Genomic DNA, 25,904 nt, shown 5'->3' with positions numbered 1-25,904 from the left:
TAGTAATAATAATAATAGCAATAATAATAATAATAATAATAGTAATAATAATAATAATAGCGATGATGATCGTGACGATGATCGTGATAATGAAGATGATGATGATGATGACGCTGACGAAGATGATGATAATAATGAATAATAATAATAATGGCAATGACAATGGCAATAATAATAATAATGATAATAATAATAATAATAATAATAATAATAACCAGAATAATAAGTATAATTAATATACGTAATAATAATTATGAAAAGGAGAAAATGTATAGTTTTAATATTAGAAAACATTGAAACTGATTTCTTACATGCGATTCGTCCCCCGTTTAGAGGGTTATCGGACGTTCCCCCTTCGAAATCCTCACGCTTCGCCAAAAGTCATTCCAGCTACAATTATATATGTGTGGTATCATCTCGTATACGCACCATTGTATCCAGTTACGCAACTATCCTGCTTCGATCAAAGTCGTGTTACTATCATTTTGTCGTACGTTCGCAGCAAATCAACCAAGGATCATGATCGGCGCAAGAAGCATCGAAGCAACGAGGGGCGAATCGTTTCTCCTTTATCTCTGACGTCTGTAACACACGCCACAGCACGCGATGACGCCAGTTTGCTTTTTGTCAGCCGACCAGTGTATAATTTGCACTAATATCGAGATCTTGTTTGCCCCGTGGACGCGTCGATCGCGTCGTCCAACAACACCCGATCGAAAGAACCGAAGGGTGTACGCGTCGCACGCGACCGATCGATATTCACGAGTTCTCCAAATAAATAAAATAAAATCTTAGCAGAAAGCATCTGTTGCTTGAGGTTCAAATTACGTTTTTTTTTTTTTTTTTTTGGGAGGGAGGACAGGTGTATATCGTCGTGCTTCTAGGGAGCGTATTCTCTTTCAAACGAACAACCCGTTCCTCGCTCCCGGACTAGACACAAGAAGGTACACATAAATAGGACAACATATATATATGTGTATATATATGTGTGTGTGTATATATATATATATATGCTACGCTTTTTTCTGTCGCGTTATACTAAACCTAGGAGCTTAAGAAATTTTCGAAATTTACTCACGATTAAGTACTTACGATCCATGTTCGTTCGCGCTAGTCCCGATCATCGTTACAAGGTAACATGTATTTAAGAAAACGTAATTCGATATTCGTCTATCCAATTAGTCTCTCTTCGCTATCTAAGGAAAAGATTTGGTTTTCGGTTTTCGATGGTACGTCTAATCCCGTTCAAGGGAATTGCTTCTACGGGCTAGCGCGGACGAAACGGTTCGCTTACCTTATACACCGTATCACCTAAAACGCGCCTTCTTTGAAATCGCCTGTCTGATTTGCTTACTAGTCTAAAGAAAAGAGTTTTCTCGTTCTCTGTGTGGAGAGAGGTTCTTAACACGCGGCGCCGTTTTCTATTCACTGACGCCTCTTTGCACGTAGACTAGACACGTGTTTCCCGATGATCCGAAAATCATTCGTCGATCGTACTTCAACATCATGTCTGTATCACATATCCGTGCACCGTCGCGAAGTGTTTCTTTCGTTAAATCTTTCGTTCTTTCTTCGTTGCAAGAAAAGACACGACGCGTCCAATCTGCGTACCGTATGTATAAGTAAACCGTCTCTATGAAATATTATTTTGTACGTTGGACTTTTTTTTTCTTTCAATATTTTCGTTAAAAAAGGGAAATCGAACGTTCGTGTTTATAAAAATCGGAACATCTTCGTTGCGACGGGGAGGAAGAATCTCCTCTTTGTTCCTTTTCTCCCCGCTGCAAGCAATGTCTTTGTATGTATATGTGTACGTGTGTGTAAAGTGAGTGTGTGTTTTTTTGTTAAAAAGTTGGCTGACAAAGTTCTTCTAAAACGTCCAAGTTTGTGGACGGTGCACATTCGAAGGACACTAATACGCGATGCTCGATAAAATCAGACTCTGCACTCAAGAAAGCACTTTGTACTAACTAAGATCTCTCTTATACATACATATTATCTATACATAAGAAAAATAAAAGAACAAAAAAAAAAAAAAAATGAAAAAGAAAAAAACGAAAAGAAAATGAAAAATTGAATATTCTTTGGACAACCGGCAGAGAAGTACAAGAGCTCGTGACTAGCAAAAAGAAAAGATACAACACGTTGCTACGTTATCAGGAAACGTGACGTAATCCCTCGGGTCACTATTATGACGTTTCGATCTCTCGAATTCTCGCGACATCGCATTGTGATGTATAGCACATAAGCCCTAAAATATTTTCTTAAATAGGTAATAATTATTATACTTCGTCTTTCGGTACTCGTCGAATGATGACTCGTCCTTAATTTAACTACGGATTAAGAAAGTTTAGATTCCTTAAGTACGTTTAGTCTCACTGGCTAAACAGGAAAAAGAAAAAGGGGAAATCGATCGTCTGCATTTAACAACTAGTTCTCCCGCTCTTTTCGGCGCCTCCTCGCATTCTAAAAATCGAACGCGAGGCTTCTCACATACATCAGCGTCATGGTTTTCACTATTGGTATTCCCGTTTCCCTTATATCCTCTACCAGAGAGCGATTTGCCTCCTTTCGTACTTCGATCGATCTATCGATCGTCCCCGTCCCGTCCTCGATCGCGATCCGTCTGTATTGTCTCGCCACGTCCTTCTATTCTCTCTCTACTCACTCGCCTCTCCTTTCTACACCATTCCCCTACAGTCACCTACTACTACGCACTCTTTTCCATCCTCCATATGTATGTCCACCGATCCTTTCCATCAAGTTCACACGTAGTCGATCTAATCGGGAAAACACGAGGCACTGTCGCGTTTTCTTGTCCGCTTCTCTTACGTCGTGAGTTGTCAATGATTTTAGAAAAAAAAAAAGGAAAAAAAAATCAATCAGGCCCTGCCTTTTATAAATTTTGCTCGAGTCTCACAGCCTGACGTCGTCGTGACTCTTTGGTCTAGTAGAGGGGACTCTCGTCCTCCCTTTATTTCTCTCGCCAACTCGATTTTCATGACAAGTTTTCTCCTCTATGTTTGTCGATCGATACGGTAACGTTATTATTATTATATTTAGTATTACGTGGCCCGTGTATCCGCGTACATATACATAAATCGGCAATATGTATGTACAATATCCGCAAGCAGTCGCACGAGCCACGTTTGGTCGTTACGGACGTCCCTTTCTTTCCGTCCGATTTCATCTTATCGTTTATTCCGTCCAAGCCGCGGGAATGAAGCGACACAGTCGCGAATCCCGCGAGCTACGGAAGCCGACAGGACCTCGCGTTAACCTTCTGTCGTGGACGAACAGCGGGAGAAAAGAAACGAGTAACCAGAGAGGGAGAGGGTGAAGCTAAGGCGAAGGAAATAAAAAAAAAAGCGAAGCTTCCTCTTTACCCTCCTTTTCGTTCCTACACACGATGTATAATTAGGAATATCGGGCGAGCGATCGCGTACCACGACCTACCTCTCTTCGTCTTCGCTGTCTGTTCGTCCTCGTCTCTCTACGTCCCTCTCCCTCTCAGCCACGCGCACCTACTGCATATGCATCGCACCCTTGCTTGTACAGACACACGTATACACGCACACACACGCACGAGTATCTCTTAGCATTCTCCCCTTTCTTCCTGTTCTCTCACTCTGCTCCTGTCTTTTTTCCTTCCATCATCCCTCGGTCGAATATTCTCCAGGGAACTCAGCATCCTCCGAATATTAGTCGGAATTGTACTCGTCGTCGTGGTTCTCGTAGTCGTATCTGCCCCACCGATATTTTTTCGAGGAGGCCCTAGCCGTCTTTTCGTATTTGGACACATCGGCCAGGTGATCTTTGAACGGGTGATTCTGCTGCTGTTGATGCTGGTTATGGTAGTTCTGATTGTTATGATGGTTTGCTCCGCGATCACGACTGTTCACGGTGTTGATCACGGAATCGACAGGGAGATGGTGGTGGTCGATCTTCTTAGTGGAAGCACAGGCAGTCGCGAGCGCTTGGACGGTCGCGGGCGTGACCACAGCCGCAGCCGCAGCCGCGGCCGCAGCAGCAGCGGTCGCTGTCGCGGCGACCACCGCGGCTGCTGCGGTCGTTGAACCGAGCACGGTTTTGGTTGCGGTCGCTTGACCGATCACGGCCGCGGCTGCCGCCACAGCTGGCGTTGCTGCCACTGCTGTCCCTGCTGCTGCTGCTGCTGCCGCTGCTGCTGCCTGATGATGGTGATCGTGGTGTTGCTGGTGCTGTTGCTTGTCGTTCTACGTCGCCTTGCTCTTGTTCGTCTTGAAGCTCACTTGAAGAACCCGGTTACCGAGCGTGTAACCGTTCAAGCTCTGGATGGCGACCACCGCCTCGTCATAGTTGGTCATCGTCACGAAACCGAAGCCTTTGCACTTGTTCGTCTGCAGGTCGCGGATCACTTTGACCGATTGGACGGCGCCGAACGGACCGAATAACTGCCACAGCACGTTCTCCTCGGTCTCTGGGGCGAGGTTGTACACGAAGATACACCAGCCGGAACCGTTCATCGCGTTCCCGGGTAGCATTGAGTTCGCCAAGAGATCGCCTGCCAGCGGGCTGTACCTGAAACAGTTTAGTTGATCGTGTGAAAACGTATGCCCATCGACGACCGGTATTGTGCTCGTGCTTTGGTCCATGGGTTTCCCTTTTTACCTCGCGCTCGCGTTACAAGGCAAGAAAAACGTTCTGCGCTCTGGCGGAGCAACGCCGTTAATCTACGCAATCCAACTGATCAGGATTGCTTTCGTTTCTGTTACACGGTACATAGTTATTTACGAAAGAAATTCTGTTCGTCGACGGCGCTACTCAACGCTGCTACCTTCTTCTTTGGCTATTCGTATGGAAGAATCTCGGACAAGATTCTTTTATTGCGAACAGATTTGATCGTGTACACGATTAAAGTGCCTCGAACAAATGCGACTCGACTGAAACACTTTCTTTCACAAAACACTAATTTTTCCTTCGATGTTACTGTCGCAAAAGAATCGTACGAATAAATTAAGTTCGTGCAAGTAGTGCCGTATAAAATCACTCGCGTCTTTTCATTCAACGAAAATATTCTACGTACAAACGAACCTGAACGGAAAGATAAACGACGTCGGTTATCCGACCAATAATCCCGGCGCGAAAAACCGTCACTTTCTTGCTAATTAATTCCGAAACGAAACCCTTGACGGGAAAATTAATCGTTGCGCAAGGCTGCATGCAATTGTACCGGTAAAAGCGTTCCAAATGAACAAGTCGCGTCTCGACGCTGGCTACCGGACGGAACTTTTAATTAGATAAAAAAACAAAAAAAAAAAGACAAGAGACAGGGAACGAGAGTGATGGTGGAACGAAAGGAGCGAAAAAGCGGGAAAAATCGCGAAATAAAATAGGGAAAATTCGCATGCAAACGTTCGTTAATCGGCATGCTGAAAGTTACGAAACGGCGGATGTGAAGGTGAAAAAACATCGAGGCAGGACATATTTACAGAGATGTAAAAATGTAATCTACGTACCTACTTGACGTCACAAGCCGCGTTAAAACAGGGCACATCTCAGTGAGTATTCATTATAGGGTCGAGATGACAGTAATTAAGCAGGCATTCGTTACGAACGCTCGTTAGGAACCGCGTCTTCTATACGCACGCGTATGTACAACGCGATTTCGTTGGTTGGGGTGGCTTTTTCTTTAACGACACCTCGAATGAACCCCAAACTCGATTCATCGGTATCTCCCTTCCTTTTTTGCCCCCCCCCCACCCTCTTTTTCTTTTTTAAATTCATTCATCTACATTTTATCCAGAGGATATCTTCTTCTTTTTTATCTGTTTTTTAATTGTTTGCTAGATAAATCAGTTGCTCGATATCTATAATCGAATCTAAAACCATTGATCAAGTTAGAGGTTCGATTGGATCAGGTTGCAGAACAGAGACGTTCCTTCGTGAAAGAAGAATCCACGTTTCCTTTTAACTAGCCGATACGTACACACTCGTTCGACTATCGTTTAATATTCCGAGGATTGTCAGAAACGTTCGATCGGAGCAAATCTCTCTTGAACCACGGAGGCATGGATTCTCATATCGCCTATGCAAATATCAAAAGTAATATCGCAACTTATTTGGTCGACGATCGATCGTTTCTAAGGCTACGAAAGTCGACACATCGGTGCGTTGTTTTCTAACCATAATCAAGTGCGATTCTCTTGCATTGGTGTGTGCCAACAAAAATACATATACCTATATATTTATACATATACGTATATATATACGGTTCACGTGAGTTCACGTAATTGCTCTTTCAAAGATCGTGCGCCTAGCCTCGCTCCCAGCTCTCCGCCAACGATTCAGTGACACGTTGATCTTTCAACAAATATCGCTGCTTTATATCGTCGTTGTTCTACCATCGAATTAATTGTACTATCGGCGGATGCAAACTGAATCATGTCTTTCGTGTATTGTTACGTTGTGCGTTCATTGGAACTTTTATTATCATTTTTTTGTTTTCTTTTAATTACAGACAACTCATCGTGCGCTGATCTAGCCGAACATTCTTCAGCTTATTCATGTTTTCAAATAGAAGGGTCGACTCTGATCGCCGGCAGAGAGGCCGAGAAATCGCAGGTGCACGATCTCGAGTCGAACACGATCGATGAAGGCAAAGAACCAAAGAAAAGAAACAGTGAAGTAGGAGAAGAAAATGCGAGCTTGTCGAGGAACGTTGATTCGAGTCTCTATTTGCAATATTTTTCTCTGTTCTTTGTTGTATTCTTTTTATTTTCTTGCCAGGCATGGCGACCCGTAGTTTCGCGAGAATCTGTTTAATCTGTTTTATTCTTCTTTCGACGACGATTGAAAAATCGGTCGAAATCCGTCTGTACAGTCCTAGACTATGTTACTTTTGTCAGGATACTATACAAAAGCTTGAAAGCTAGCGGGTAAAGAGGAAAAATGAAAATTCTACGGTTATTTCTAATATCGGTTAAATCAGAGTGAAACTTAGATCTGACTCGCGAAACTCAGAATAAATTTGAAGAACCTCCGACAGAACGTAGAGATGATTTAGAAAAAACAAACGAGGTAATTGAAAAAAGAGAGTAAAGGCAATTTTCTTTTCTTTCTTTTTTTTTTCTTTTTTGTCGTTCGTGTATCGAAGGAAATGAGAAACGTTATGAATTGAGATTGTACACCCGAATCGATTCGCATTCTCGAGAAAGCGCTAAGATATGCTCTGTGACGTTTGGTGGATAGAGAAGCGTTTGAAGGACAACAATTAAACGGAACGAAAGGCAACGAGAAAGAAGAGAAGAGAAAATAGAATAGTGTGAGGCGAGGGGGAAAGAGAAAAAGGCTTTAAAAATTTCATATAAAATATAAAACGTGGCCGTTTAAAAGAACGAATCATAAGATTGAACGGAAATCTCTAACGATAACGATGAAGATTTTCGTTTCGATTCGATATTTGACTTATTCCGAATGAATTTGATATATTATTAGTATCGTGATTAAATATAATTCAACTGTATTGATAACAATTCGTAAAAATGAAATGAAAGTCGAATGAAAGATGGTGTGACCATATGAAATTTTTAACGCGGAGCGTGTGTGGAAGGTAAGAGAACGAAGCCACGCAAGAACAGAAATCAATCATCGAAAAATGAAAAACCGGGAGGGAACGTAGTGGTAGTAACGAAAAAAATACTGACCTCTGTAAGCCTTTGTTAATGGCAAGCATGGCCTTGCCAGTGCTAAAACAAAACACAAAAAGAACAACGTAAGAAGAGAGATACTCCGGGAATGAGCCAATAAAATCGGGATAAGAGTCAGTCGCTTCCTTGTGCTTCCGTATTATCTTTTTCTCTGGCATTCTTTTTTCTTTTTCCTCGCACGGAACTACCATCTATGGTGCCTCTCCGTTTTCTTTTCTCATCGTGGATAACGCAACAGGCAGGGAGATAAAGATAGATTAAGAAAGAACTAGAGAAAACAAAGAGAAAAAAGAGAAAAAAGAAAAAAGATTGTCAAAAAAAAAAAAGAAAGAAAATAAAATAGATAGAAAATGGAATTTCTCAGGGTAGCTTTCTCCCTTTTCTTGAGAGGATAGGAGAGACAAGGAAGCGTAAAAAAAAAAGAAAAAAAAATAGATTGCGGCGACGCGGCATCGATCGAAAAGGAAACGATAAAAGTACGGAATAGAGGCAAGCGAAAAAAGCGAAGCGCATTAATCTACTTTTTCATATTTCTTTCCTATTTGCTTCTTTTTTTCTTCTTTTTTTTTTTTACTGACACACTTCGAATCGTCGAATCTTCGTACGTGTTCGATTCGATCGATTCAACGGTTACACGAGTCTTCCGTCATCAAGTTTACTCGCGTTTGACTGACATGGACAGACAGACGGACCTGAAGTACGCTCGATATCCGGTTGTTAAGCAAGTTAAATGACACGATGACATGATGAGGGAAAGTCTTTATCGTCATCTTCGTTCGTTATATCATGTCTCTGAATGATAATTTTTTTCTTATTTTTTTTTTTTTTTTTGTGATGGCACGCGTCGTGTTTTGCAGAGGCACAGAAACGCGGAACGAAGGAGAGACGAGAATTGCTTTTTCTAGTCTGTTTTGTTATCGACGTTTCTCAACTCCATTTTAATCGAATTCGTCGTCAGCCTCGCATCCACGGTAACGCATTTCCGAGGACCGCGAAACCTTCCTCGCGTTTCTACGAACGAGAAATTATTCAACAAATTTTCTGTCACACATCGTCGTTTCAATCATACCATCGTGCTAGAAAAGAGTAAAATCGTTTCGACGAGCCAGCTTACCGTGGATCGCGAAGACCAAAACCAAGAAAACTTACAGAAATAACAGAACGTTTGTATGTGCCTTGCTCCTCCATGTTTCCAGAGTGGTCAAGGATCAGTCTTCTGTCTTTCATGCGCGATCAAATGCGATTTTTTTCTGGATCAATAGACTTACATCTAGGTAATTGGTAATTAACTTTGGAGACCACCTTGTACCACTCGTTCGTTGGGAAAGGGCGATTGGATAGGTGATGTTAGGAGGAATGGAATAAGAAAACGATCCAAGTAATAGAAGAAATCAAGGGAATAATCGCTGGTGCTAATGATACGATGAAGAAAGGCCGGACGACGTTCTACGTGTAACTACCAGTGATTTCAATTAACACGGGTCTCGATTAGATTAAACCTCGATACACGTTGTTTCATTCCCGCGTTTCACCGTGTGTCACAGCCGATCGTGAAATATTGATATCGCAACGTCGATTCTACGGTCGATTGAAAGGTTTCCAACGATTGCCCGACTGGTAGCACCTGTCTGGTCTACACATTTTTCTGACGCATATTTGCTCTGATTTTCTGTCGCGTGCATGAATTCTCTATCGCGTTTGTTAAATTTCGTAAGTATCACTGACAACGAAAGTGCAAAGTCGTTCGTATTGAAAATTTGACTTTTGATAACCGCGACGACCATTCTTCGTGAAGGAGAACACGTGACATAAACTAAAGTCTCGATGAGAAATGTGCGCTTAAGAGACGGGCAAGATGAAACTTTGATCGCGTTGAAACATGCTCACACGTAGTCGAACATCGAATAGACGAATCTAAGATGAAAGAGGGAAAAAGAAAAGGGAAGAAAAGAAATGAAAAGAAAATATGAAGACGAGGTAATATATCGTATGGTAGATGAGGTGCGTAAGGAGGAGCCTGCAGTGTACTCGGGTACTTAAACGGTGAGTGCGTAAACAAAGAGAAAGAGACAAACAGCGAATCGATCGACCGATCGTTTTAGACTCTACGGGTCACATCGTTGCGTGCAACTGTCAAATTTAAACGTACAAATTTCTTCGTTCATCATCGATCGATCGATGGATCACGCCGAGTATGCGCTCTATCGAACGAGACGCTAAACAAACCTAAAAAATGGAACGGAAAAAAGGAACTGAATCGGAGAAAGGAAATGAAACTGAATCGAACTAAATGGAAATAGAAGAAGAAGAAGAAGGCGAAGAAGGTGAAGAAGAAAACAAGGTAGAAAAGAAGAAGAGAAAAAGAGTAAGAGAGAGATCTTTGGGTAGAGCGAGTAGAGGCGAGTAGGTACCTGGATAGTGGCGACAGTGGAATGTACCTGAAGCGGCCGGTTGGATGGTGGATCGGGCCGCCATATCGTCGGGTCGCCTGCGGTGCCAGATAGGCCAACGGCGGTATCGCCTTGTTGTTGTTACTCGGATTGTTGGCGAACTTGACGGTGATCGGCTCGGATGAGCCCTTCGGAACGGTACCGTTTAACTCTTGAATCGCCCTCTCGGCCTCGACCCGCTGGTCGAACCTTATGAAACCGACCCCTTTCGACAATCCTGTCAGTCAATCGGTTCAAGTTATTCATTAGACTATCATTCTTTCACGTTTTTATCGAACGAATAACGGATACCGAAGATATGAGAACTTTGGCAGATTCCTCGTTGACTGTTGAGTGACTATGCGTACATGCGATTCTTGACGTTACGAGAAATCTCTCGATGACTCAAGATCTTCCAATCAAACTGTCGCTACGAGTTTCGTAGGTGTGGCAAAGGCAGGGTATTCGCATTGCGATGATCGCGGATAATTTTGAGGGATTAAGCGAAGGAAAATGGACACTATTATTATTAAGAAAGTATTCTATGTATAGAAATACGTAAAACATTGGAACGCAGTTTACTTGGAAAATCTTGGAATCCTCAAGAAACGCAGTAACAATCAACCTTCTATGAAATCCATCAGCCACAAATCGTAATTGTTTAATAGAAACATTTCAATAGCAATCCAATTCGTCGAAGAAAGTTGCCTTTGCATTAACGATACTCGGCGATTTCTAATAAATCGATCGTGAATGCCAGCGAACCTTCTTCTTGTACTTTCCACCCCGTGATCAACGACGAATTCTGTGTAGAATGCAACCAAGTGCATTCGAACGAGTGGCTCGGTGCGCACAGATTCGTTTCTTTACACCGATGTCGTGTGTTCTCGAGTGAGTCGATCATGTTTTCTCTTTGAAGCGATACCCGCGAAGCTGAATGAGTTTGGTAACGCGGCAAAAAGGAGGCGAGAAGGTGTGCGTGTGCGTGTGCGTGTGTGTGCGCGCGTGAGTTTGTGTGTGTCTGTGTTCGTGTGTGCCATGGATCGAGGGCACGGTCGCAAAATCATAATCATAACAAACGACAAAAAGCGTAAAGAAACAAAAATGGCGCTCGGGATTAAAAATTTTGGTCTTGTAGCTGTTGTCGCGGTCACGTGAAAAAAAGCAGCCAATGAGAAAATCAAGAGGAAGTAATATAAAATTATAAAATTAAATAGGAGAGAACAAGAAGTCACTTGTCTTCTATTGGTTTCTCTTTTTCTTTTGTTTCGCATGGTTGATCGTTCGTTCCTCGCGAGAAACTCGTTCTCTTACTTCCTGTTCTCTCCGTTGCTAATAATATAAATTTAACTTAATCTTTTATATCGGTGACAGTCTAAGTAATTGTTTCGCGAGACGAACGAAAACCGAAGCATACGAAGGAAAACAATAGAAGAACAATTTTAAAAAAATAGAAAAAAAATTGACTGAAAAACGGCTGCTTTTGTTTGAGCTTCGACGTAATGAGGGAAAAGAAAAAAGAGTTGTATGAGTTACGTACCGGGCAAATAGTCTCCGCCGCCGGTCACAAACTGTCGTACTAAACAGAAACGGAAAAAATCATATCACGTTAAAAGTCAACTGGCAGCATACACGATTCGCTCGCCCCTGATTCGTCTAGGTGGGAGGGTATGTAATAACGAATAACCGGAAGAAAGAATAAAAATTGACGAGAATAAAAGAAAGAAGAAAATAAGAAAAGAAAGTAGTAGAAAGAAAACAAAGGGAGAACGCTTTTTTCTCGAAAAGTATTGAATCTCGTGATCTTGAAATTACGATGAATTCAAATTGGAAGAAAGGAACAAATAAATAGAGCATGAGGTTTCAAATGGATTCAACACTAGGCACAGAGAAAAAGACGTTCGATCTGGAAATAAATTTCGACAACGTTCCTCGTATGATATTCACTCTTTCATGATGTCGAATAATCAAAATAATCGGTGTCTGAAGAAACAATAAATCAAAATTGGTCGCAATGAGATGAATAAGGGGCGAGCGATCATTCTGTTAGATGTTTTACGCCTAAAAATTTCTTCGTCCTTAAGTATGTAAAGAAGTCTCGTTTTTGTTTGCTTTCTGTTCAAACAGTACTCGAAGATAAACTGAAAAATGCAAAGAAACGAAACGCAACAATAACGAAGAAAAGAAAAGAAAAAAAAAAGGAAAAGAAGAAAAACAGAAATTGATCGTTCGAATCGAGGATCGCACTGTGGAACGAGTGTAATACAGGCAAGCCAGGAACGAAGGAAGAAACAGAGGTGGGTTCCACGTACGATACGCATCCTAACACCAGTGTCGTAATAAGAAAATAAATAAAATTATGAAGCTACAACGGTAGAACACCAAAAATTAATGACACAGTACGAAAAACAGGAACCAAAAAGGAACAAAAGAGAGAAACGAAAACAGAACTGATTAATCGTGCGAACGATGGTAACGAATGTATCAAAATGAAAGGTAACAACTCACAATCAGAGGAACTAACAACGAAAAACGCCAATATGGATATAAAAGAAATGTAACGGTACAGGGTGGTTAGGCCATGAGGCTGTGCGTGAAACTGGGGATGCAAATAGAATGCACTGCTAACAAAAAAGTAAGCTGAGAACGTAAATAACAATAACGAGCGAAAAAAAGACAAAAGAGTATGGAATCAAAAACGAAAATTTGCGATCGTGTGTCCTCTCGAATGATCTCGAATACAAAGTGTTCTTTGTTACTAACTAAAGAGAAAAATGGACGAGAGAAAAAGAAAGGAAGAAAGTAGCAATCGTTAAACAGATCGGAATGAAAGATGCGTAAACGAGATCACGCAGCTCCGAGACGACATCGACCAACGAAAAGTGTATACAGCGTTCTCGTTCGCTGTCTAAAATTTAATTGAAATATTCGTCACTCGTTCACAACGATCGTGTTCGTTCTCGCTCTGATTGCAGGCGCACCGATCCACCCCACAATACGACTAAAACCCCATGGCCTACTTTTTATAATTCTTCGTCAAATTGTTCACCAAGCTTCCTAACGAATCTCCTTAATTGAACGGGCGCGAGTCTGATTCGCGCGGTCTCAATCTACTTTGCTCTTCGAACAAAGCGAAGGGAAACGGCATTTTCCCCTTAGAACTGCCGAATTCCATGGCCTTCCACAGGGCTGATTACATTCTACTGGCCGATACGATCCTCGTCAGTTGTCAGGTAATTAGCAACTTACCGGTGATGTTGTCGCAAAGTATCCGCGATGTGATGATTCTGCCATATGGGTTGAATAGATTCTCCAGGTCTTGTTGCGTCATGTTCTTCGGCAAACCGCTCACGTACAGGTTTGCCCCTTTGATCGCCTCGCTGCTCGGTCTCGCGTACGATACCTGCCAAGGTGAACACTCGTTAATTATACCAACCGATAGAAAAGTAACGCGAGTCAGAATTAGAAAAGTTTGTAGGTAAATGCGTTATACGTGACTCGGAAGAAACTAGAGATAGGAGACACTCTACTTCGATCTTCTTTTTTCAGTGGATTAACATCATGTACGTGGTACGTGAGCGGAACAATTTTATCTGTTCTGGTGGAGTTAATAAATAGCAGATGCGATAGTGTCTTTGAATTCACGCCAGCCTATTTCCATCATCGCCACACCGTCTAATATCATGAATAATCTCGTTCGTATAACATATTTCAAATGATTAGCTTTGACAAAATAATGACTGCGAAGCGCGACTTCGCGAGAAAACGCAATAACGACAAGCTATTACAGATTTTCGCGAGCCTTTTGTTCCCGAGTTGTGGCTAATTTATTTCTGGCCAAACTATGTAAATGCGTTAATGAAAGGCTCCGTTACACTGGGATTAAAAGTAGACTCGAGTTCGTGATAGCATATAACCCGTGTAGTGCGTATAAATCAGATCATTTATGGGAACTTTAGCTCGCAAGTCGAGTATTTAATTCCAAATATATATATCTAAAGAAATCCTAATAAATAGATAGTTTGGTATGTCTAGAGATATTTAAGGAGAACGAACCTTGATCGTTTTGTTTTGCAGACGAAGACCGTTGAGCGTGTTTATCGCCTTCTCAGCATCCTCAGGCCGGTGATAGTTAACAAAACCGTAACCTAAACTCTGACCTGTAACAGAAAATAAACCGTCATATTAGACTATTGGACACTTAAAGACAGATAGATACACGTAGATCGATATTTCCGCCTTTTACGATTATTAAAAGGTATGATTCGAAGAAAACGCAGAGTTCGCGTACAGTAAACGCGTGTTCGTTCATTGAGTAAACGAGTACGTGACAGCGACGAGTGTTTTTGAAAAACAGGAAACGCAGGCGGTGCAATACGGCCCTGAGAGATCGCGGCGAGGTCGAATATAAAGCGGCAGAGGCTCGAACCAAACGACGCCCCCGCTACTCCGATGCCCGAAATAGCGTCGCGACGTCCACGCACGTGCTCTCCACTAACGCACGGAATTCAGAGACGGGAGTACGCCAGGCGAAATTACGCTGGATTACGCGCACTCGAACGTGCACGGTCAGTCAGCGCAGCGGAAAAATTCGTCGACCAAGATAACGGAAACACGACGTTGCGTAATCGTTCCTTTATTCCTCGGTCAGCTTCCCGAGATTATCGATAAAAATTCGATGGATTCTTCGACGATGAAAACGTGTGGTGTAGCTCATCCTCTTCGTACGATCGTTCGAAGAAAAGGAGAACTCTGACTGATTGTTGGTATTCTAAAGAAATATCATCTGGAGTGACGTTACGAGTGTTTAGTATCATGATAAAAATGTAGGGAATCAATGGGCACGTGATGTTTGAAACCGCGATATTTGTATTATTCAACTTGTGACCTAATGATTTATACTGTGTACCGTAGTTGTATCGCGTCTTTACGAGATTGTATTCGATTTGAAAAGGCTTTCAAAGGGGACTGATACAAAATAAACAGGCGCAGACGAATCGATGCCGAATACTCGACCAAGACTAAACACCGTCCCTCGGTAACGTCTAGAAATCGATAAACAAGTGTAGAAAGACGTAACTTCTTCTTATGTTGAACGTTTATCCGTACTATCGTAATAGTAACTTTCCGCTAAAATTATCACAACAATGAGCAACTGTCTGTTATTCCATCACACTGGAACAAGGGATTTTCTCCAAATTTTTCAATAACGATCGTTTAGCATCGACCGCGATAACGGATGCAGTGGAAATTTAACTTACCGGTGAGTTTATCGCGAATCAACTTGCAGCTCTCCACCTCGCCTATGCTCGCAAAGAGGGATCGAATCTCATCCTGTGTCATGCTCTGTGGCAAATAATTTACAATGAGATTCGTCTTGGACTCTTCCTGCGAGGCCTGTCCGAGGGTGGATCCACCATTTTGTTGCACGACTGTGTCCATTCCGTTCGCCATCATTGCAGTCTTCTACCGAGTTCTCTCTAACTACGTACGAAATCTGAAACAAGAAAGCGTCCTTTTATCGTTACGCAACGAATAGCTGATACGTTTCTTTTCAGCTTCTATGTATTTTGCTAAAATAGTTTCGTCCTCTATCTCTCGGTATTCTCTTGGGTCAGCATCGATAATGTCAATCGTCTGGCGTCTACCGATCGACGATACCTTCTAAAGCTCTTTATTACAATGCAATCGATCACCTTGTTGTTTATTTATCGTGTAAGGAAACAAGTGTGTCACTGAGAACTCAAGAGACAGACAGTGATACTCAACCATTGAAACGTTGTTCGAATATTTTGTAAAATTATAACGATAAATTCCCGGTTTCCATTCGACTACTCGCGGACCCCGAATTTCGCATGTACATTTTTTTTTATTGAAATAATTATCCCAACGATAATATTGATATCTCGCTAGGGGCTCCTCGATAAATTCAACTAACATGTCAAAGTTAGGTTATCGAGGCGACGAGGAAGAACACAGGAAGAAACAGACAAGTATAAACACGGGCTGTCGTTGGAATTTTGAAGGACGTAAAAACGCCTGCTAATCAACACGCTGTAAATGATGCATAAGCTTCTTGCGGCACTGACAATACAAATTCGAAGAGACATAGGTCTTTGCTCATATTAGGTATTTACATGGTAACAAGCATATTTTCGCTAATGAAAACAAAGCATTATAAACAGTTCTTAATACATATATACGAATTGTTCGAATCGATTCGCTTACGACGAAGAATTTTTTTAAGCATTTGAAAAAGGCTTTTTCTTTTTTTCTTTATTTTTTTTATTTTCTTTTTTTTTTTTAGCTATAACCACACGCGAGGATCATTATCTTTCTCGTAGATTAAACTAAAAGCAACTGGAGAAGACAAGACGCGTGGCACGGTTACGGGCAACTTACGAAAATTCATGGTTCACGCAACTGGATGCTGACGTAATCTGACAATGACTTTCAAAACACAGCGTGAAAAGAACAGGCGGAGGTGGCGGTTGGTAGGGACGAGGGTAAGGTCCAATAGAAACGCGGATAATTTAAAGGGGCGACGACCCCCCTTTCTGGTTTAAAGGGCTCGCCTCCCTCGTGCCTTCCCCTTCCGCCCTTCCAACCAAACCACCGAACTCGATGCGTTTACAGGGTGTCCAATATCAATCGTACGTCTACCATTCCGTTCCCTTTTAAAATTTTGTATATCTTTCTCCCAATTAAACTTCGTTATATACCAAATTCTTTCTTCTAACACAACAAATGATATTTTTAGCAAATGTCTAATCAAACGTAGCGAAAATGCCATGGAAACTTAAAAAATGAATAGACGCAGAAACTTAACGTTTAATATTTTCTAGTTCAAAAGGTCAACGATCTCGACGAACGATCGTCTATCGATTCCTATTCCAACGTACCCGTAAGAAGAATTAAGTAATTTTGATCGAAACACCCGGTATGTGGTCGCACACGCCTCGAGCGAAAGAGACAGAAAGCGAACAAAATAAAAGGCGAAAAAAAAAGGGAAAGAGAGAAAGGGGAATTATACGCGATGGCCGTAGGGTGCCGATGGTGTTCATGGTTAAGGCGAATACACACAGCTGCCACGACATGTACGTATATCAGACTCGGCACGAGCTATCGGTGGTGTACATTTTAATTCTCTCTTTCCCTTCCGCCTCCTAGCTTCTGTCAGTCGTTCAACGTAGTCATCAGCTGTCCTTGGAGCCACCCCACGCTGGGAGCCTCTGTGTCTCATGGCTGTGGTCACCCCAATCGAACTGACCACGTTCTCTCATGAGATATCTTTTATTATATGTACAGGATAGATAGCTTTTATCGTATGCATCGAATAATGTGCCGTATCCAACACGAGACATGGGAAAGAATAAACTACGACGGCGGACGCCTGTGTTAATTCAAATTTCCTATTCGAAACGCATCAGACATAGCTTTCGTGTTACGGTTACAGGGTGTCAAAGACCTCCTGGGAGCCTTTCGAAAGGTTTCCAACAACATTTCCTATTAGGGGAATCGAATCCTCTTGAAGGAAAGAAGCCTAACTCAGGACGAACGTTCCACGAAATTTTAAATCCACGAAACCTATATCGCTACGCTCGTGACTAGTAATTTTACAGAAACCTTATACCAGAAAATTATAAGACTCCAAGAGTCCGCCTATAAATATCACGGTTTCTAATTTTCCAAAAAGATATAACGACGCGTTAAGAATAGCAAAACTTTTAGTAGAAGCAAAAGATTGTTCGAAGATAATCCGTAGACTGTTGTGTGTATGGCACAGAATGAACCCCTTCGAAAAGTGCCGACGGTATTCTTCAACAGATTGCTTGGTGGGCTTGATGGTGTTTACGAACGAGGCGAAGAAAAAGGCGCGCTCAGCAGTCGGAGAAAATGTCGGAGCCAGCAGTTATCGTAGCCCCGCATCTTCCGTAGTTATCGATCCACGTTCTCTCTGTCTCTGTTACTCCGATGGCCGGCATCGCGATATTTTAGGACGGCAGAATGGAAGCCGAGAAACCCCATTGTCGGACGAGAAGAACGCATCGAAAAAGTATCGTTCGCCGGTGACTTCGAAACGCGACTCCTGTGCCACCGTCATTATCCGACGACAATGGACGTTATGCATGGATGCGTGTACGCATATACGCGCAACCTGGGGTTGTCCGCGCCACAATGCGGAAAGCCACCCCCTTTCGCCAGACTTGGCCTCGCAAAAGTCGATCTCCGTTTACGATCGTCTCTCGGGGAATCGTTCAGCGACAGATAGCCTTCCACGTTTCTTTATCGCTTTCAATTTTAACTCACAGGTGTTTAAGTATCATATATCGAATCTAATTTTTTTGAAGACAGAGATTACGAAACGAGATTAAAAATTACGATAATTACGGTTTCATATACTTTGTAAAGCGCTTAACGATATGGAAAAATTATGCGAAGTGTTACACGTAATTTCTACTTAATGATCCTCGGTGTAATGAACTGCAACTGGAATTAGAGTTCGTACGGAACTTTGCTAAGAGTACAACCTGCTTTTATTACCTTGAAACTATAGTCCGTCATTTATAATTCGATGTTGTAAATTAAGGGATTAATATACTATAAATAATGCAGCTAACAGAACTAACGAAGAAGCGAGGATTCAATATCCTTGAGGGGAGGTTATCCGGAGATTTCCCCGAAGACAATCTAAATTTCGAACGAAGGTAGCAGGTGGGTCTTGCAGGGGGTTAAAGTTCGATTTTCACGTACGCTTGGCAGATACGATCTTCAGCCGGTGGCCAGGTGGCCATGGCGACGGATCGTGAAAATCGCGTGGCCGGGACCGATCAATACGAGCGCGACTCCTCGGTCCCTGCCTCGCTGGTTCACCCCTCCCTCACCCTTCCTTCTATCTTTCTCGCTCGGTCGTGGTTCGGGAGTTGTCTCCCTCTTTCTCGCTTTCTGTGGTGCGCGCACGAGACCCCTTCCTCTCGCTACAATTCCAAGGGAATCCCCTCCCGCGCTCGCTGACGCCCCTTTCCGCGCGAGAAAGCACACACGCACGCACGCATGTACACGCGAGCCATGCAAAAACGCAGTAGCTCGTCCTGCTATCGGAAAGGAATATGTAGCAGCGGCACACAGCAGAGGGGAAAAGGGTAAAGGCAAGTGGCGGTCATGAGGATGATGGTGGGACCGAAGCGGCGGACGGGTGGCGTGTAGAAAGAACGACGACGACGAAAGCATGCAGAAAGCAAAGGGTGAGAATGAGAATGTGCCACGAAACTCGCAAGGCACGTGCTCCGAAACCCCTCGAAGAACGAGCTGCTGCACACGCAGCATCCAGCGTATCTCTCACTGACAATGAGATATTTGCGATTAAAGTGGATGGAAGACAGATGAAAATCGGGAAACCCGAGCAAGCGAAGAGAACGAATCTTCAACCCGGCTTACCTGTTTCCACGGTCTTTTCAGGATCCACACCTTTCTATCTTTACGATCGATGCACGCGTAAGCACACGACACACATCCACACAGAAACACAGAAAACACTTTTCTTTATTTTTTCGAGACGCGACACTCTCCGTACTATTTCTTTTCCTCTCCGTCTCTCGACGTTTATTCCCTTTTCTCTTCCGAAAGCTCTTTTCGGTCGCACGCGAAACCGAGCAACGTGCAACTGGCCCGTGCTACGCGACTACTCTCGTGGTGCTGATCGATGTATCGCGCCGGTCCCTGGTCTTCTCTCTAACTCTCTCTCTTTACGTGCACCTACTATCACGCTCTCGCACCGCCGCCCGGAACAGAAGGGGAAATCAATGAAAGAAAAGTACGACGCGAGCGCTCGTAAATCGGCATTTATGCTCGCCTCCTGGTCGACGGTCCCTCGGTTTCACTTTGACGAGCACATACGTGTGAGTGTACGTGTATGTGTACGAGCGGCTCTGCCGAAAATTAGTCGCGTTCGATATCGTCGTAAAACGGGATCACCAAATTTCGTATTCGTCGATCGTGATAAAGAAAACGAGGGGTCGGAGGTATACGGTGGGTATGATGTAAACGTACGTGTATATGTGCGCGTGCGCGTATGTGTGTATGTATGTGTGTAAAAAAAATAGAATACGATATACGTGTGTATGTATATGCGTGTATATGTGAATGTGTAGAGGGTTACGCGAGACTAGAAATTAAAGCGTTAAACACTATACTAAGGAAACGGAAATAACGATACAACACGGGCGGAGGCTGCCTAGAGACTGGACACGCCAGTCGCGTTCAAGCGGCTTGCACAGCTCGGCGAGCTCGTTCGGTCAACGTCGGCTTGATTCGGTAGCGATCGCGCACCCTCGGCTAAGCTCGTCGCCAGCCCACTACGAACCCCTCGTTTTATTACGTATCTCCTCCTACCGACTCGCGCGTACGCTGCGAGGGGTTGCCGATCGAACTAATAAGAGACGTATGCGCGTTCTTAAATAAACTGTGACCTCCCATCGCCGATCGAACTCTTTGGCCCCTCTAAACATCCTTTTTTTCCCCTCGTCTAGTTTTGCCAAATTTCCAATTTCCACGCTGTATCACGGCGTTTAAATTATTTGCAAAGTAAAGCTATAAATCTTTCACGGTTCGCTCTTGAACGCTTACAATCTCGAGAGTCGAGTAGCGCGTCACGATTTTTGTTTATTCTGTCGTTCGGTTTAAAAGTAACACCTGTCACTTTGTTTCAATCGCGTCCTGTTAACAAGAGAGTCGACAAAGTACAGACAGTTCGCATACAATATTTCAGTGTCCCCTCGAGATGTTTGCAGGGGTTTGTTCGTTAGGAAATGTTTGCAACATGGCTCCCCGACATTACGAGGCAGAAGGTATACCGCCCTCCTCCAGCCTCCCTCACCCTGCTTGCATCACCCCTTGCATCAGATCATGACCACCCCTTCACGGATTTTGACCCCCGTCGTCTCGGTGCGCTATCGCGTCGATACAAGAGTACTTTTACCCCTTACGAGGCCGCACTCGATCGGTAGTGAACTCGAAACCATGAATTACATCGTCGAAACTCGCTGGTGGCCATTTGCCAAAGACCATGAAATTGAATCTTTCGAGGAGAACCGGCAAGAAAAAAAAATAGAAAAATCCGCGTCTGACAAAACACTACAACTCGCGCGAGAGTCAAAGTCAACGAGGTGAAAAATCTCAAGGATAAAGTCGACGTACTCGGGGAACCTTCTGCCTGATTATCCCACTCCAATTGCTTTACTTTGATTCATCGATCGTCGCTTTCTACGTACGCACTTTATGCTCGATTTGTTTAGAGTTTTGCCATTTTAGATTTTTGGCACTGTTTTCACCCTTTTCGCTACGAATAATTTCCAAAAGCGATGCAAGTGGCTGGCCACGAACGCGGGAAAGTAACGAGGAAGAATCCCTGACCTTACCCTGGCTTTATCTCCGCAGATCGAGCGAGGCCAGTCTCGAAAATGACAGTACGCCAAAATTATGCACCGCTGACGAAACAAGCCGAGCAACACTTGGCGGTCGTGCCAATAACCGCAAGTTCGTGTTTTCGGAAATTCATTTCCGTTATATTACGTCACTGCGCCAAACGAATCAAACTATTTTGCGAGAACTTCCTGGACACGCATCTGTTTGATGCATCCTCGCCTTGGATCATTTTTAAAGCTATTGCGCAAACTTACGAAAATTTAATAGCGATCATTCGCCAGTCTTTTTATAAATGTCCGAGAGGTCTCTGCACTTTGCAGCCGGTTAGAGAGAACAGCGAATTGACTCGAAAGAATTCGCGTTATGTTAACCGTTGAATGCTCCAAAAGCACGAGTAATCGGCATACAGCTCGTCGGTGCATGCACCAACTGTCCACCAACCATCTACCACTGAAATTATAAATACATCCACGTATAAACACTATAAATATACACGATGGAGTTATACGGAAAAGCCTGTCTTGGCCTCATATCTATGCATTGGAACGACGATAAGCCGTATCATCGATCTACTCAGATTTTTCGATATAATTAGGAACAGCGAAAACATCTTGCCTTCGTAACGAAAGTACAATTTATACTTTACATCGCTGCCTCTATCAATTTCTCCTTTAAAATCACTATCGAAAAACGACCTTTACATTCGCTCGCCTTAACGAATTAAACAAAGAAACGATTTTTTCGATTGACTTCCTGCTTTCGTTGGGACACGAACGATTGACCAGGTTCTTTGCATATTACGTACATGACCGGACCTAACGTTGACGAAAGAAAGAGAACGAGGGAGCAAGTCGGTATTGTTTAGCCGCATGAGAAAAGAGGGAACGAAACTGGGACCGGGGTACGGGACTTGCAACAGATGCGAAACGGTATGCAGAAAAAAATAGGGACACGTAGTGGACGCATATGCGAACGCGTTTCATTATGTTCGGTGGCTTTAAAACCGGCCACACGGTGCGACAGGAAGTTGTCACCGCATTACCGTTGGAATTATGAAAGTTTGCCGGCCTCTGATCGCCTTAGCGACAACCAACGGCGAAACAATATTCTGGTCGTTGAACCAAGAGGGAAATTTGTCCTTATTAATGTCTAGAATCGCTTTTTATTCTCGCTCGTACGACCGGTAGTTTCGTAATTTCGATTTGCGCGTAATGTTTTACGAACGTTTCGATAAAGAAACGCGTTACACGCAGTTTTCAGCGAGAAAGATTTAATATCCTCCTGTGGAAGAGATCAAAAGCGTGAAGAAACAAAGATCGTGAATCGTTCGCAGGTACGTGGTTGACAAACGTGAATCGAACAACCCTGTTCTTTCGTTCGGTTATGATCCAGCTGTCGAAGTCTACGTTTTTGGGGTTTGGCCCCACCTTCGTCATCGATCCGCCGATACGGCCGTGCACGAGCATAATTCTACTCAGCTCCGCCACGGGAGCAGTAATTCCGTCCGTGAAGTTTTCCTAGGGTCACTGAACTCCCGGTGAGATTCGTCGATAATCCACCAACTTTCCTATTTCTCGACCTATAGGCATTCCGTGAGGAATAAGTTCGACGCGTGACGAAAACAACTGAAATACGACAATGAAAGTAACGGAAAGAGCAACGGTAAACGTTGATAAAAATAGTTCCCTAAATACAAAGTTAAACATGCGAGGGGATAAATAATTATAAAGGGCGTATAAATAATTCTCAACGACCAAGAGAACGTTTCACCTCTGCTATAGTCGATGGATATGCATATTCCGCGTCAGAGGGTCGAACGTTGGTATTATCGTTGAAAACGATAGAAGAGGGATGACGATTTTAACGAGCATCTGCACGAAACAGACGAGCCGACCCCACCTAGGGAAACAGAGGCCGAATGTGGTGAATCGATCAAGCGAGCATGTAATCGCTGTGCTAATTAAGGTGCGATCGATCGATTCGTTGGTGGTCGCGCTTCGGCGTCGCTTCTCCCGTCGTCGTTTCAACGCAATTGTACGCGTCGATCCGTGGATCGTTTCTCTCTCACGAGGCAATGATCGTATCACAGAGTACCCAGGGAAACCTTACTACTCTCCTCGAAGACCACAAAGAGTGATTACATAAAGTAAACAAATGCTCGTGAAGAGAAAAGTAGCGTCCGGTCATAGCCGGATGATCGAAAAATTCTTTTCGCCTACGATGGTACGCGCCATGGTTTTCATACGTCGTACCGATTAAACGATGAAAAAGCTATCGGGGCTACCTATGTCGTTAACTTAAGCGTCATCGACGTCACGGGCAAAGGAATGGAAATGAAATGAGCCGGTTAATGAAATTCGACGCTGTAACTCCGTTCAGGGTCTCAGAGAGACTTCAAAGATAGCGATAGAAATAAGCAACATCAAACGAGACAGGACAATTTTCACGGCACCACTCATGTCGAGACCATCGTTTATTCAAAGACCTAGGGTGATGTTTAATAGGAGAGCCACGTCGGCTACCTCCATTCCCTATATTGCCGTCGTTTTCGTCCTCGATAACTCGTTAGCAGGATTAGCATAGCTCTGTTTAAACTCGAACGAAGTTTCGATAGATTGCCGCGGTGCGTGGGTACACGCATCCGCAAGGGTGGCGTTGGCAGGATGCTCGGCGTTGTCAACGTTAATACCGTATAAATCTCGGGAAGGGGACGGCGCGTGTGTGACGCGTACGATGCAATCATATTACGTATGATGGACGAAGAGTCGCGAATAGAACGGAGGAAAATCGAGAGAAAAAGAATGACGAATGGACGGAGGGAGAAGAGACGAGAGAAACAGGGTGAGACAGAGAGGTAGAGAAGCTCCATTGATTGGTCGGTGGTACGGTGGAACGTTGCAGTTGCCCTGGGGGTATATGAACCCCGGCACGGCACTCTCTCTCTCTCTCTCTTCTCGCTCTTCCACCCTCCTCCCCATAGTTTACCCTCGCTACGATTTTACCCCACGGCAAAACGCAGGCGCGTCACATGGACCCAGAAACGATCAATACGAGCTTCCCCAACTAGACCTAGTCTCTCTCCCACTTGCCGCTTTTCTATCCTTCTTTCACAACCATTCCACTCTATCATCCTCCTACTAGGTTCGCAACCCTCGGTCAATCTTTGATATCGTGTTGTTCGCCTGGGAATTTTCATAGAAAAAGACGCGAAAGAGGAGAAGTAACGTACGATGCTTAGACGTTAGAGGAGCTATGTCTCTTAACTTCTTCCTTTCTCCGCTCGATATTTTCATCTTGCGTTTCGTTGGAACAGATCTGGTTCAGAAATGAAATAGTCTCACGGATCGAAACGAGCGAAATGAAGAAATAAAAGATGGCGATATTGTAATTTCTCTGGCACAAAAAGGCGGAACGGAAATCGTTACGGTGAAACATAGGAAAACGGAAGGAAGCGATACTGTAAGATCGTGTTCGCTGAAAACGTTCATTGGCACACTATCTAACACCCCTTTATCCCTCTCACGCACCATTGTGATCGAGGCCATCGCGGACGGAAGCGTCCCTCTCGAGACTTCCTGCTTGTCCTCGACGAGGACCCGCAGTGCCAGTTGCTCCATCCTGGATCTGCTTGATCCTTCATGCACACTCTCGCCGTTTTCCATCATCTTGTTACCGAACATATTCAACATATTCGATCGACCGTGTTTTTCGAGACCGTATTTCTCTCTCGTTTTCAGTTTCTCGTCTTTCTTTTTTTCCTCGTTTAATTATGACTTTTTTTCTTTCGATTCTTTTTTTTTCCGTTTGCTCTTTCGCCGGTTGCTCCGCAAGTGGGAAGAAGGATTCGAACTGAAAGTTGGCCGGAGAACCGTGGGTTTGGAGTCTGCGTTCGCGTTCTCCTGGCCACGTTGCTTTCGGCTGCCACGCCCAAACTTCTCTAGCCCGCGATACTGCGCCGTAGAAAAACGTCAGTTGTTGCGCGCCGATATTTTCACCGTGTTCCACGGATAGAAATACTTTTTAAATCGTGCTTATCGTAACTGAGAATTCACGCCCAATGTCAATCGATTGCTATGACGAATTAACATTTCAATTCCTTTTACACCAAGATCGGTATCTATATCTTTTTCTCTGATGGGATAACGATAAATTTAAATCAATTTGAATTTGAAATGAAGCTGAAACGAATTTAACAAAATTTGAAATATGTTTCTACGAAGCAATGAGGGGAAAACGATCCCCGTAATCGGCCAAGAGAACGCGAGAAAAATAAGTTCGATAAAGGAGAATGATCATGGCTGCCGGAAGGATCCTTCGTTTGGTCCTGTATAAAGGATGTTCCGGCAAAGGGTTTACAAACATA

At 43.5% G+C, this 25,904-nt stretch overlaps 1 protein-coding gene across 17 annotated transcripts in view; it reads right to left on the bottom strand.

The window, feature by feature from the left end:
* Positions 1 to 496: 496 nt before the first annotated feature.
* LOC117209278 (ELAV-like protein 2) overlaps positions 497 to 25,904 on the bottom strand; it is a 41,750-nt gene continuing 16,342 nt past the window's right edge. For 3 of the 17 annotated variants that reach the window (XM_033451086.1, XM_033451084.1, XM_033451083.1), the window contains exons 2-9: positions 15,379 to 15,614; positions 14,174 to 14,277; positions 13,367 to 13,520; positions 11,658 to 11,696; positions 10,100 to 10,355; positions 7,686 to 7,727; positions 5,499 to 5,501; positions 497 to 4,560 (exon numbers count right to left, since the gene is read on the bottom strand). In XM_033451086.1, coding sequence (XP_033306977.1) covers positions 4,236 to 4,560; positions 5,499 to 5,501; positions 7,686 to 7,727; positions 10,100 to 10,355; positions 11,658 to 11,696; positions 13,367 to 13,520; positions 14,174 to 14,277; positions 15,379 to 15,574 — 1,119 coding nt within the window. In that variant the 5' untranslated portion in view covers positions 15,575 to 15,614 and the 3' untranslated portion in view covers positions 497 to 4,235. Of the gene's footprint in view, positions 4,561 to 5,498; positions 5,502 to 7,685; positions 7,728 to 10,099; positions 10,356 to 11,657; positions 11,697 to 13,366; positions 13,521 to 14,173; positions 14,278 to 15,378; positions 15,615 to 19,555; positions 21,191 to 25,068; positions 25,391 to 25,904 lie in introns of those variants that run through there. The other 14 variants (XM_033451085.1, XM_033451089.1, XM_033451082.1 and 11 more) reach the window with 14 other exon arrangements.

The sequence above is a fragment of the Bombus bifarius genome, unplaced genomic scaffold (assembly GCF_011952205.1).
Source record: "Bombus bifarius isolate JDL3187 unplaced genomic scaffold, Bbif_JDL3187 scf7180000008169, whole genome shotgun sequence".
Taxonomy (NCBI): domain Eukaryota; kingdom Metazoa; phylum Arthropoda; class Insecta; order Hymenoptera; family Apidae; genus Bombus; species Bombus bifarius.
This window is presented reverse-complemented; position numbering and strand designations above follow the sequence as displayed.